General features: G+C 49.9%; 1 protein-coding gene and 1 non-coding gene across 2 annotated transcripts in view; one reads left to right on the top strand and one right to left on the bottom strand.

Annotated features, from left to right (window-relative positions):
- OTOG (otogelin) overlaps positions 1–12156 on the bottom strand; it is a 91367-nt gene that overhangs the window by 23797 nt on the left and 55414 nt on the right. The window contains exons 34-39 of the mRNA XM_047774287.1: positions 10940–11057; positions 10148–10227; positions 7844–9636; positions 6878–7046; positions 6450–6595; positions 5797–5886 (exon numbers count right to left, since the gene is read on the bottom strand). Coding sequence (XP_047630243.1) covers positions 5797–5886; positions 6450–6595; positions 6878–7046; positions 7844–9636; positions 10148–10227; positions 10940–11057 — 2396 coding nt within the window. The remainder of the gene's footprint in view (positions 1–5796; positions 5887–6449; positions 6596–6877; positions 7047–7843; positions 9637–10147; positions 10228–10939; positions 11058–12156) is intronic.
- On the top strand, positions 2799–2907 carry LOC125126608 (small nucleolar RNA SNORD89). The gene has a single exon (XR_007134712.1). It is a non-coding gene; the product is annotated as a small nucleolar RNA SNORD89 (small nucleolar RNA).

Here is a 12156-nt window from a genome sequence, read left to right on the forward strand (position 1 = left end):
AGGATCCGACGTTGCTGTGAGCTGTGGTGTAGGTCGCAGATGCAGCTTGGATCCCACATTGCTGTGGCCCTGGCGTAGGCCAGTGGCTACAGCTCCTAGCCTGGGAACCTCCATATGCCACGAGAGCAGCCCAAGAAATGGCAAAAAGACAACAAACAAACAAACAAACAAAAAAACAGAATACACATTTACCAAGACGGAATCTATTCTGGCACATAAAACAAGTCTCATTAAATTTAAAAGGATACGAGTTAGACAAAGAATGTTCTTTGAACACAGGGAATTAAATTAGAAATCAGTTAACAGAAAGATTTCTGGAAAATCAACAAATATTTGGAGACACATTTAAAAAGCACTTGGAGTTCCAGTTGTGGCTCAGTGGAAACAAATCCAACTAGTATCCATGAGGTTGTGCATTCGATCCCTTGCCCGGCTCAGTGGGTAGGGGATCTGGTGTAAGTCACAGATTCGGCTCGGATCCCTCACTGCTGTGGCTGTGGTGTAGACTAGCAGCTGCAGCTCTGATTTGACCCCTAACCTGGGAACTTCCATATGCCACAGGTGTGGCCCTTTAAAAAAAAAAAAGGCAAAAAAAAATAATAATAAAATAAAAACACTTATAAATAACCCATGAATACCAAATAAAAATCAAAAGGGAGATTTAAAAGTATTTTGAATTCATTGAAAATAAAAATACAACATATCAAAAATGCAGCTAAGTTAGTACTTAAAGGAAAAATTATAGCACTTAATGCTTATATTAGAAAAAGAAAGACTTCAAGGAGTCCCCATTTTGTCTCAGTGGGTTAAGAACCCAATAAATGTCCATGAGGATGTGGGTTTGATTCCTGGCCTTGTTCAGTGAGTTAAGGATCCGGTGTTCTCACAAGCTGTGGCATAGGTCACAGATGCAGCTTGAATCTGGTGTTGCTGTGGCTGTGGTGTTGGCCAGCAGGGGCAACTCGGATTTGACCCCTAACCTGGAAACTTCCATATGCTGCAGGTATGGCTGTAAAAATAAAAGAAAAAAGAAAAAAGGAAAGAATTCAAATTAGCTACCACCTTAATACGCTAGAAAAAAAGATGAGTAAATTAAACCCAAAGTAAGCAAAAGAAAATAATAAAAATAAGGAAAGAAATCAATGAAACAGAAAACATAAAAAACGATAGAGAAAACCAATAAAACCATTCTTTGAGAAAAAGATACATGTGACAAAACTTTAGCCAGGGTGGTCAGAGAAAAGACACAGATTACTAATATTGGGAATGAGACAGAGTACACAGACATAGATCCCACAGACAATAAAAGGATAGCAAGAGTATATGATGGACAATTTAATGCCTATAAATTTTTCAATTTCAATGAAATGGACAAATCCTGTGAAAAAATGCAAAACCACCCAAGCCTAGCAAAGATGAAATAGGTAACTAGAATAACCTTGTATCTTTTAAAGAAACTGAATATTTTTTTTTACAGTTTTATTTATTTTGGTCTTTTTCTAGGACCCCACCCACAGCATATGGAGGTTCCCAGGCTAGGGGTTGAATCGGAGCTGCAGCCGCTGGCCTGCACCACAGCCACAGCAACGCCAGATCCGAGACGCATCTTCGACCTACGCCACAGCTCATGGCAATGCCAGCCCCTTAATCCAGAGTGAGGCCAGGGATTGAACCTGTGTCCTCATGGCTACTAGGCAGATTCATTTCTGCTGAGCCATGATAGGAACTCCTGAATATGTATTTTAAATCACTTCCCTCCAAAGAAAACTTTAGACTCTGATAGCTTCACTGTTGAGTTTCACCACATATTTAAAGAAAATATATATTAATATTTGCAAATGTACATGAACTCTTCTAGAAAAATTAAAGAGAGGAAAATACTTGCCAATTCATTATATAAAGCCAGCGTTACTCTGATACCAAAACTAAATGAACATATTACAAAGAAATTTAGACCAATATCCATCCTGGAAATCCAATAATACTCAGAAAGGATAGCCCATACTGACTGGTAATATTAATTCCAGAATGCAAAACTAGTTCAACATTTGAAAGTCAAAGTAATGCATAGTATTAATAGCCTAAAGAAGACCAGTTAAATATTATTCAGTGCTAAAAAGAAATGAGCTATCAAGCCACAAAAAGATGTGCAAACACCTTAAATGCATATTAGTAAGTGAAAGAAACCGATCTAAAAAGGTTATACACACTGTGTATGACTCCAACTCTACGACATCCTGGAAAAGGCAAAACTATGGAGACAATAAAAAGATCAGTGATTGTGTGGATAGGGGGATGAATAGAGAGAACACAGGGAATATTTAGGGCAGTAAAAATACTAGTATGGTTTTATAACAATGGATATCTATCACTACACACTTTGTAAACCAACAGAAAGCATGACACCAAGCATGAACCCTAAGATAAACCATGGATTTCAGTGATTATGATTATGATGGTAACAAATGTACCGTTTTAGTGAGTGACAGGCCGGTAATGGGAAAGGCTATGCATATATGGGAACCCTCTGTACCTTCATCTCAATTTTGCTGTGAACCTTAAACTATTCTAAAAAATTATCTTTAAAAAATAATGTGAGCGCAAACAATTAGATTTAGAATAGATAAGCAATGAGGTCCTACTGGACAGCACAGGGAACTATATCTAGTCTCTTGGGATATGACAGAAGATAATATAAGAAAGGGAATGTATATATGTATGACTTGGTCACTTTGCTGTACAGCAGAAATTGGCACAACATTGTAAATCAACTATAATTTTTTACACGTGAAAAAAAATCTGAGGAATGACGACAATAAAAGGCCAAATGACAGTGTTTCCATTCACATTTTGCCCTCTTTGTGGGCAAAGACAAAAATCTGAAATGAACCACTGATTAGCATCAGGATTGAAGCTTTGTTCCTTGGTGAAGCTTTTCAAACAGGAATGGCCAAGAAAGGCATTCCCACAGAGAGCTCAAATATATTTTACGAAAAATAATCAGTGACCCTCAGACAACACTGGGGCTCAAACGAGCAGTAAATGCCTCTCTGCATACTTTAAGATATGCTTGCTGAATCAAGGACACCTAGGATCATAAAAACAATAAGAACAAACCTTCAAGAACAGATGCTTTGAAGCTATTAAAGCTAGAAATTAGAGTTAGAAAATCCAGATTATTCAAGTTTTGTTTTGTTTTTTGTTTTTTGGGTTTTTTTTTTTTTTTTGGTCTTTTTAGGGCTGTACCCTTAGCATATGAAAGTTCCCAGGCTGAGGGTTAAATCAGAGCTGTAGCTGCCAGCCTATGCCACAGCCACAGCGATGCTGGATCTGAACCATGTCTGCGACCTACACCACAGTTCACAGCAACACCAGATCCTTAACCCACTGAACAAGGTCAGGAATGGAACACATGTCCTCATGGATACTAGTCAGGTTTGTTACCGCTGAGCCACGATGGCAACTCCTAACTGTCTTATTTGGAAAGAAAGAAATAAAACTGTCTCTATTTGGAGAAGACATAATCATCTAGGTAGAAAAATTGAAAACGTGGAAGAAATGAATCTCAACCCATACCTCACACCATTTACAAAAATTAACTTAAAAGGCAACATACACCAAATTTGTTAGAAACAACACCAAAATCAGGATCCATAAAAGAACAAAATTGATAAATTGCACACCATCAAAATGAATAACTTCTGTTCTTTGAAAGACATGTATAGGTAAATAAAACACCATACTGCAGGGCTGGGAGATATTAATATCTAATAAATGATTTGTATCCAAAATACACAAAGAATTCTCAAAATTCAACAAAACAGAAAACATTTTTTTTAAGTGTGCAAAGATTGGAAGAAGATATACCATGGACAGTAAGCCCATGAAAAGATGCTCAACACGGTCAGTAGTTAGGGAAATGCAAATTAAATCAGAATGAGATCATATTACATACCCATTTGAATATCTAAAAAAACAAAACAGACAACCAAAACGTGCTGGCAAGGATGTGAAACAACAGGAACTCTCGTACATGGCTGGTAGGAATGCTAAATGCCCACTTCGGAAAACACTGTGGCATGTTACGGTGACATTAAACACAACCCTTATCAGAAATCCAGCTCCAGGTAATTTCACTCATATACAACCTTTATGTAAATGCTTACTGCAACTTTATTGGTTGTTGTCAAAATCCAGAAACTACCCAATTGTCTTTCCCGAATGGAAGAACAAACAGTGGTACATCCATACGACAGAAGACTACTCAACAATAACAAAGACCAAACGACTGACATGTGGGACAACATGGGTGACTCTCACTCCATACTAGGGGTCCATATATGTGACATTCCGGAAGAGGTAAAACTACAGGGACAGAAGACAGTGGTTATCAGGAGGTGAGAGGTGAGCCTGACTACGAAATGGCATGGGGCAATGTTTGACGGTGATGGAACCATTTTATATCACGACTGTGGTGACAGTTACACAACTGCTAAAACTTGTAGAGCTGTAGACTAACAAGGCTGAATTTTTCTGTGTGTAAATTAGCTTGCTTTTTAGGGCTGCACCTGCAGCATATGGAAGTTCACAGGCTAGAGGCTGAAGCGGAGCTACAGCTGCCTGATACAGCCACAGCCACAGCAAAACGGGATCTGAGCCACGTCTGCGACTTACAACACAGCTCATGGCAGTGCCGGATCCTTAACCTACTGATCGAGGCCAGGGATCAAACCTGCACCTTCATGCATATTAGTCAGGATCGTTAACTGCTGAGCCACGAAGGGAACACCCAGCTTGCTTTTTTAATGGAAAAAAAATAAAGTAAGGGATGAAACCCAGGGAGTTTCATACTGCAATCTCCACTTGATGGAAAACCCACTGCCTTAATTCCCATTGCTGAGAGCTTCACAAGGTATGGCCCCTGCGTTCAGTGTTCAAGAGCAGATTCCAATAAGAGGGCTGCAGATCTTGGCTTGGGAACAAGTAGTGAGAGCCAGGACTTTGGGGCCTGAGGAGAAGGCATCAGCCCTGCTCACCATTGCCCTGGGAAGAGCAAAGGCAGGGCCTTCAGGGCAGGTACCCCCCACAGGGGTGGGCCGAGGCTGGGCACTGACCTCCTGGACAGAGGTGGGTTTCTGGTGAAGCCAATGCAGCTTAAATTCAGGGATCCTCACTTAAAAAATCCCCTTCTTGGAAGGGCCCCTAGTAATGTGGTCACGTGGTCTTATGTTTTTGTAAAAATTGCAGAAGTGAGATATTTCAACCACAGTCATTTAAGGCCATGGTCCTGGCCATTTAACTTCTTCTCACTCACAATATTCCACCTGGTACACTTCCTCCCTTAACCTTATAGTAGCTACAAATATTCTAATTAAAATCACCTCCAAATATATATATGTATTTTTGCTTTTTAGGCCCATACCTGTGGCATATGGACGTTCCAGGCTAGGGGTCTAATCAGAGCTGCGGCTGCTGGCCTACACCACAGCTACAGCAACCCCAGATCTGAGCCGTGTCTGTGACCTACCCCATAGCTCACAGCAACGCCAGATCCTTAAGCCACTGAGCAAGACCAGGGATCGAACTTGCATCCTCATGGATACTAGTCAGGTTTGTTTCTGCTGCGCCACAACGGGAACTCCCCCAACATACCTAATTTTGCATTATTTTTCTATTAGAGGGTCCCTGCCCACATTTATCCCCAGGTGTGAATAAGCCTCAAGGCCCCTCCTCCCCAGACACCCTGCCCTTTGTCTGCTGCCCTGCCCAGGGGGGCCAGCTCTTCCATGCACTCACCTTTCGGGTGAAGCGGTCAATGGTGACCTGATGGGTCAGGTGAGTCACATTCAGCATCACCAGACAGAACGGGGGCCAGTTGAGGTGCCCCTGCAGAGAGAACCCAGCCCCAATCAATCTGGGGGACAATTCTGCTGCTTCCTCCTCCTAGGGAGCAGCTCTTCCCCTGACTCAGTGCCCCTCAATATGTCAGAGCATCCACTGGGGCTGTGCAGATGGTGAATGGAATCCCACCACATCCTGGTTCCAGCTGACCTCCTGTAAGCCCAGTCAAACAAGCTGCCTCCTTCCACTTGGCCCATGGGGGCATCCTAGAGGCTCATTGCCTGCATCTGGCACCCTTGACTACAGGCCATATCCTAGGGGTGGCATCCCAGCTCCTCTGCATTTCAGTGCCGCCCTCAGGGGCCTAGGCAGGTGGGATGAGCTGGGAGCAGTGCAGGAAGGGCCAGAAGGTGGTGCTCCACTTTCCCTAGGTGCTGGTTCCAGAAGACACCCCCACCCCCAATCCCAGATAGAGGGAGCTGCAGTAGGGGCCTCTGTCTCTATCCTCGCCTCTGAGACCCTTCAAAACCCAACTCACTGCCCAGTCTCCTCTCTAAGCCTAGTCAGATCCCGAGACCCTGGCAGGAAGGGAAGCAGGGGGCAGTCACCAGATTGGCACTTTTGCAGTCAAGGACATGGACAGTGATGGTTTCGTCGGGGCTCTGGCTGAGGATGTAGATGGCCTCCTTGAACAGGGCGGCGTGGCTCCCATCGAAGGTGACAAAGCTCAGATCAGGGAAGATGGAGCACCGGCCTGGGGAGGGCAGGGATGAGAAGAACAAACAGATGCCCCTGCAGCCAAGGCCAGCCAGGAACATGGGGCCTCTTCGGGGGTGATTCAGAGGCCCCAGGGTCTAGAGAGTCACACAGAGATCAGAGCTCACAAGGGTAGGCCAGCTGCCAGGTCAGAGGTCAGGGGTCCTACGAGAGGTTCGTGTCTGGGTTATCCTGAGGCCAGAGAGCACACAGGGGAGGGGCAGACATCACACCGGGACTCACAGGAGATATGGGAGGGCTTGAGGATCCCAGGACTCACAGGCACACTCCCAGAGGGGGCAGCAGCGGTCCCCGCCCACCCTCACGGCAAGGCCCAGGACCCCACATCGAGGGGGTGCAGCACCCTGGGGACAGTGCTGGGACTGGTTCACTCGGATCAGCTGGCCCTCCAGGCAGATGTGGCGAATGCAGTCCTGCTCGGCGATTGGCTAGGGCACAGAGTGGAGGTACAGCCTGAGTGACCCGCCCTGGGCCCACAGCCACTCACTGCCCCTGCCCCACCCACCCCCAAGCAGTAAGGGCACAGATCCTTCCCCTGGTAGATTCTGGGAACAATGATTTTGAGCCACCCTCCATCCATCCAACACACCATCAGGAGACTGGGGCTGGGCTGAGTGTGAGATTGGGGTCAAGGGACCCAGAGAGTCTGCATATCCACCTGGCCCTGCAGAGGGCTCTGGGGCACAGGCGTGCAGACCATTAGCTCAGACTCACAGAAACCCAAACACCCCTGACACACACTCGTCAACTCTATTTCTTACCAAAGCACCGACATACACCATCGTGCAACACCATGTCTCATAGGAACACACACACACATACAAACGCACAGTGCTCACATGGAGTCCCATACCCATAAACACAAATGAGTTCGCACACAGTCCCACGTGAGTCCTCAGACACAACATGCAATGCACACCCCAGCATACCAGGCTGTCACACCGTGGCTGTCACACCAAGGCATCCCACTGGCCCCTGGGCCCCAAGTGGGATCTTCCATGGCATCAGGGGCTCAGAGGAGCCTGGACAATTTTCCAGGCTCCAGGAGTTTGGGGCAGGGGTCAGGATGGTGACTAAACCACCATCTGGCAGCCTGAAAACTGGCGCAGGTGACGCTGCGGCCAGCCTTGAATGTGAGGGCATGATGGTGTCCAAGGTCCATGGCACAGCAGCGGGAAGGTGTGGAAGGTCCACAGACAGGGCAGAACGCTGACAAGTCACTCACCATGCAGGCGGCAGATGTATTGGCTTCAGTGGTGGCTGCCAGGGCCTCGGCTGAACCCTCCAAGATGCTCTGGGCTGGGGCTGAGCGCCCAGACTGCTGGGTGGTGGCCTCTCCTTCCAGCTCTGCTGGGGGCTGAGGTCCTGCCGAGGTGCCATGGGCCTCGGGCAGCTGGGGGAGCAGAACCAGTGAGCTCTCTCGAGAGGCCGTCCTGGCTGAGACTCGGCTCAGTGAATAGGAGGTGGGCATCGGTGTCACCGTGCTGGCCCAGGGGCCCTCGGCCTCCATCACCAAGGTAGCAAGAGTGTGGGCCACAGCAGGTGTGAGCTCAGTGGGGCCCCCCTGGGCAGAGCCATATATCCAGGGGGGCAGGGACACCTGCTTGGATAGGACAGCCATCTTCTCCGTGGTGCTTTTTTGTGGGGCAACAGATGCTGGGGAGGCCACCCCCTCAGCCACAGCCATGACCCCAGAGGCTGGCAGCATGGCCCCCAGAAGCTGGCCTGGGGCCGTGCCTGTTGCCTGAGAGACCACATGACTGGACGTGTACGCCTGGGCCACGACAGCTGGGGTGAGAAGCAGCGCTGGGCTGAGTGTCTGAGCGGGCGGAGTCGCAGCCACAGGGAGAGATGCGGCCTGTTGCTGGAGTGGAGGGGTGATGGCAGAACCCTTGGGGCCAGGGGTGGCCACCGGGGCAGATGTGCCCACCTTGGCCAGGGGCAGGCTGGTGTCAGAAAGCAAGCCAGAGAGAAGCTGGGGTGGCTGAGTTGACTCCAGAGATGTGAAGGGTGTGGCCCCCAGCCTGTGAGCAGCTGTGGACAGGCTGGTGGCAGCTGTGGACCCTAAGGGCAGAGCTGGAGGCCAGGCGGCTGTGGTGGCATGCTGGGTGGGGTGGGGCGGGGCAGCGGGGACTGGGCTTGGAAGGGGGGCTGCCGGGGGGCCCATGGGCTGGCCGGGCCCAGGCTGGACCCTCTCTGTGGATGTCTCCACTTTCTTGGTCGTCAGAGGACTGACAGGAATCCGTTCTGCGGCTGTTCTAGCCTCGGCTGGGGGGCTGCTGGGACCGGAAATGTTCTGGGCCTGTACAGGCTGGGGGATCCCTGTCCCCATCATGTGCTGCGTTATCGCAGGTGTCAGCAAAGCTTCGTGGGGTCCCGAGGAAGTAGGGGGCCTGGAGGTCACTGCAGGGGAAGCCACAGGCCTGGAGGAAGGACTTGCAGGCAACTCCAGGCTTGGGACGGGCTGGTGGGTGGTCGTCGTCACAGGCAAGGAGCCCGGGCCTAGGACTGTCACAGCTTTGGTCACAAGAGGGAATCGAGGTACAGCAGGTGATGGGGTAGAGATTGTCATGTTGGGCACCCCTGCAAAGGTCACAGTCACCTTGGTTGTCTCCATGGCACCTGGCCACATGCCAGATGTGAGCATCTGCTGTGAAAGGGGGAGGGATGAGGGCTCTGGGGCACCAGGGGTGGCCAGGTGGCTGGCGGTCACTCCTTTGGTGGTCAGGGCCTCTGTGGGTTGGGCAGGGAGGTTCGATGCAGTGACCACCAGTGGCTGCTGGAGAGTGGCCTGGGTGGGACTTGGAGGGAGCGTTGGCCCCTCGGTGGCTGCCGTGGGTGGGTTCAGGGCCGTAGTGACAGGGGCAGCTGGTGTGAATGCTGGCCTGTGGGGTGTGGCCCCAGGAAGTTCTTGGGGAAGCTGCAGCTCCTCGTCACCAGGGGTGGGCAGCTCTGGACTGGACGGCAGGGTCTCATTGCTCAGGGCCTCTGTGGGAACCCAAACTGCAGGCTCCACACCTGCGTAGACAAGAGAAGAGATGCAGACAACGGGGCAAATGCTTCCCAGGGGGTCCACGCTGGGCAGGGCTGAGATGTGGGGCTCCCAGGCTGGCACCCTTGGTGAGGGCTATAGGCAGCTTCTGATGGCCAGTCAGACTACCTGATGACCCAGAGACCTCTGTCACATGGTGATGGGTGACTCAGAGAAGTCAGCAGGTCTGGGCCTGGCCGCATACCTCAGACCTGAGCCCAGAGCCAGGAGCCCTCACGTCTACGTCTGGATGAACGCGTTCTCGACACTCAACCCCAAGCCAGTCCCTTCCCCATGTGAACCTCATTTTTCTCTCCGTGAAATGGGAGGGAATGGACCAGATGAGGTCTCTGCCTGATCTATAATGTTCTTCCAGAGGCCTCTATGCTGACCCTGCTTCTCCAGGGACCTGGGGGGCTCTGGTGGGCGTGATCGGTGAGTGAGACCTGAGGGATTTACAGGACATCTGAGGAGGGCTGAGAAGTCCAGGCCACTCACAGTCCTCCAAGTAGACGCATCTCTGCGTGACTTCATCCAGGACCCTGGGGGTGGGGCATGCAGGCACACAGCCTTCTATCCTGAGGACAGAGCAGGGTGCCAGTGAGTGGTCTGGGGCATGGGGAGGGCCCCCTCCTGTCACCTGGATGGAGCACAGGGCTCATACTTTCTCACGACACACAAGTGTGTGCTTATCATGCACACACTCACAAGAACTTCCATGGAGACTTGGTGCACAGGAGCACACATACCCAAACATGCACGTGGCACACTTCTGCCGCTCAGACCAAGAGGGAGACATGGGTGAGGTCTGGCTATGAGCACCCGCGTGCACATGCTTGCACATGCACACATGTGTCTCCATTTAGGCACATTCTCATGTTCCTCCTCCACGCCTGCAGGGCTCAAAAACATCCTCACAGATACACACACATCCCCACAGCCTGTCGAAACATCAGTATTCACACCCTCACGTGCACACACCCAGCTGCACCAACACCCAAATACATGCAGCTCACACAGATGTACATTCACACAGCTGTGAACAGCTGTGCAACCTTGTACACCCACATGAACACACACAGGGCTCAGCTCTATGCACATGCGCGCAAACTGATATTCACATAGCAGGGAGGTACATCCGGGTTCACACGCATCCCCGTACACAGTACATGAAACATGCACACACAAGTACATGCTCATGTCAAAACCCAGACTATGTCCAAACCCATTCACACAGGTGTATGCTCAAACACACTTGATGTCCCACACCGTGACTCCATGCCACCTCACCTGGGAACATCCCGGCAGCTGGCTGCCCATGGGTCCCGGCAGGTTCGGAAGCAGGGGCTGGCACAGGCATCATAGTGCCACTCGCAGGGGGGGTAGGCAGCCTCCGAGGGCTTGGCATCTGGAAAGGTGACCCAACCCAGGGTCTTGAGACTGAGTGAGACTGGGCACCAGCTCCTGATCAGAGCAGAGAGCTCATCCCAACTCAGCCCATGCCCGCCTGGCTCCATGGAAAGATAGACTCATGCAGGAAGAGTGAAGACAAATAATACAATAAAATAAGAGGAAAGGAAAGGGAAGAAAAAAGAAAAGAAAGGAAAAGAAAAGAAGAGAAGAGAAGAGAAAAGAAAAGCCAACTTAAGGGGAAACCGTATTCTGAAAGTTGAGGTTGGGGTCTGGGGATCCTTGGGATGGGACGCTGGGAACTTGGTGTAGAGGCTGAGGACCAGGATGGGGGAGGGACTATGGAGTGGGCAGTTGGAGTCGGGCTTCAAGAGGTGGCCAAAGAAAAGGCTGGGACCCTGATCTTTCCATAAGGCTGCCCAGTCGCCCTGTCCCTCTGGGAGCATAGTGGCCAGGCTCGCCCTCTGATAACAACAATAACAGCCAACTCTAAAGATCAAGCACTACACTGAACACTTCACAGGTATTTACAGAAGTGGCTGGGTATATTAAACTTTCCCAGAGGAGAGTTCCTCAAAAAAGGCCTTGTGGCCAATACCTTGACAAATGAAGGATCTTAAGGGAAAGTCTGGAGACTACTGTGGGCTTCAAGGCAGACAAGACTCCAGACCATGCTGGCACAAGTAACCAGTCTCTGAAACCATGGCCTGAGCTGGGAGGTGTGGGCAGGCTCCTGCTGGGGGGAGCAGCCCTACCCAGGCAGTCCCATCCTGGCTCCCCAGGCCCCACACTACTGCTGAGTATGAAGAAGTCTGATTTTTTTTTTTTTTTATCTTTTTAGGGCTGAACTCATGGCATATGGAGGTTCCCAGGCTAGAGGTCAAATAGGAGCTGTATCAGCCAACCTACACCACAGCCACAGCAACTCCAGATGCGAGCCGTGTCTGCAACCCACACCACAGCTCACAGCAATGCTGGATCCTTAACCCACTGAACAAGGCCAGGGATCGAACCTGCATCCTCATGGATACTAGCCAGATTCATTTCTGCTGAGCCACGACGGGAACTCTGAAGTCTACTTTTCTAAGATCCTTGAG

Source organism: Phacochoerus africanus, chromosome 4 (assembly GCF_016906955.1).
Source record: "Phacochoerus africanus isolate WHEZ1 chromosome 4, ROS_Pafr_v1, whole genome shotgun sequence".
NCBI classification, from domain to species: domain Eukaryota; kingdom Metazoa; phylum Chordata; class Mammalia; order Artiodactyla; family Suidae; genus Phacochoerus; species Phacochoerus africanus.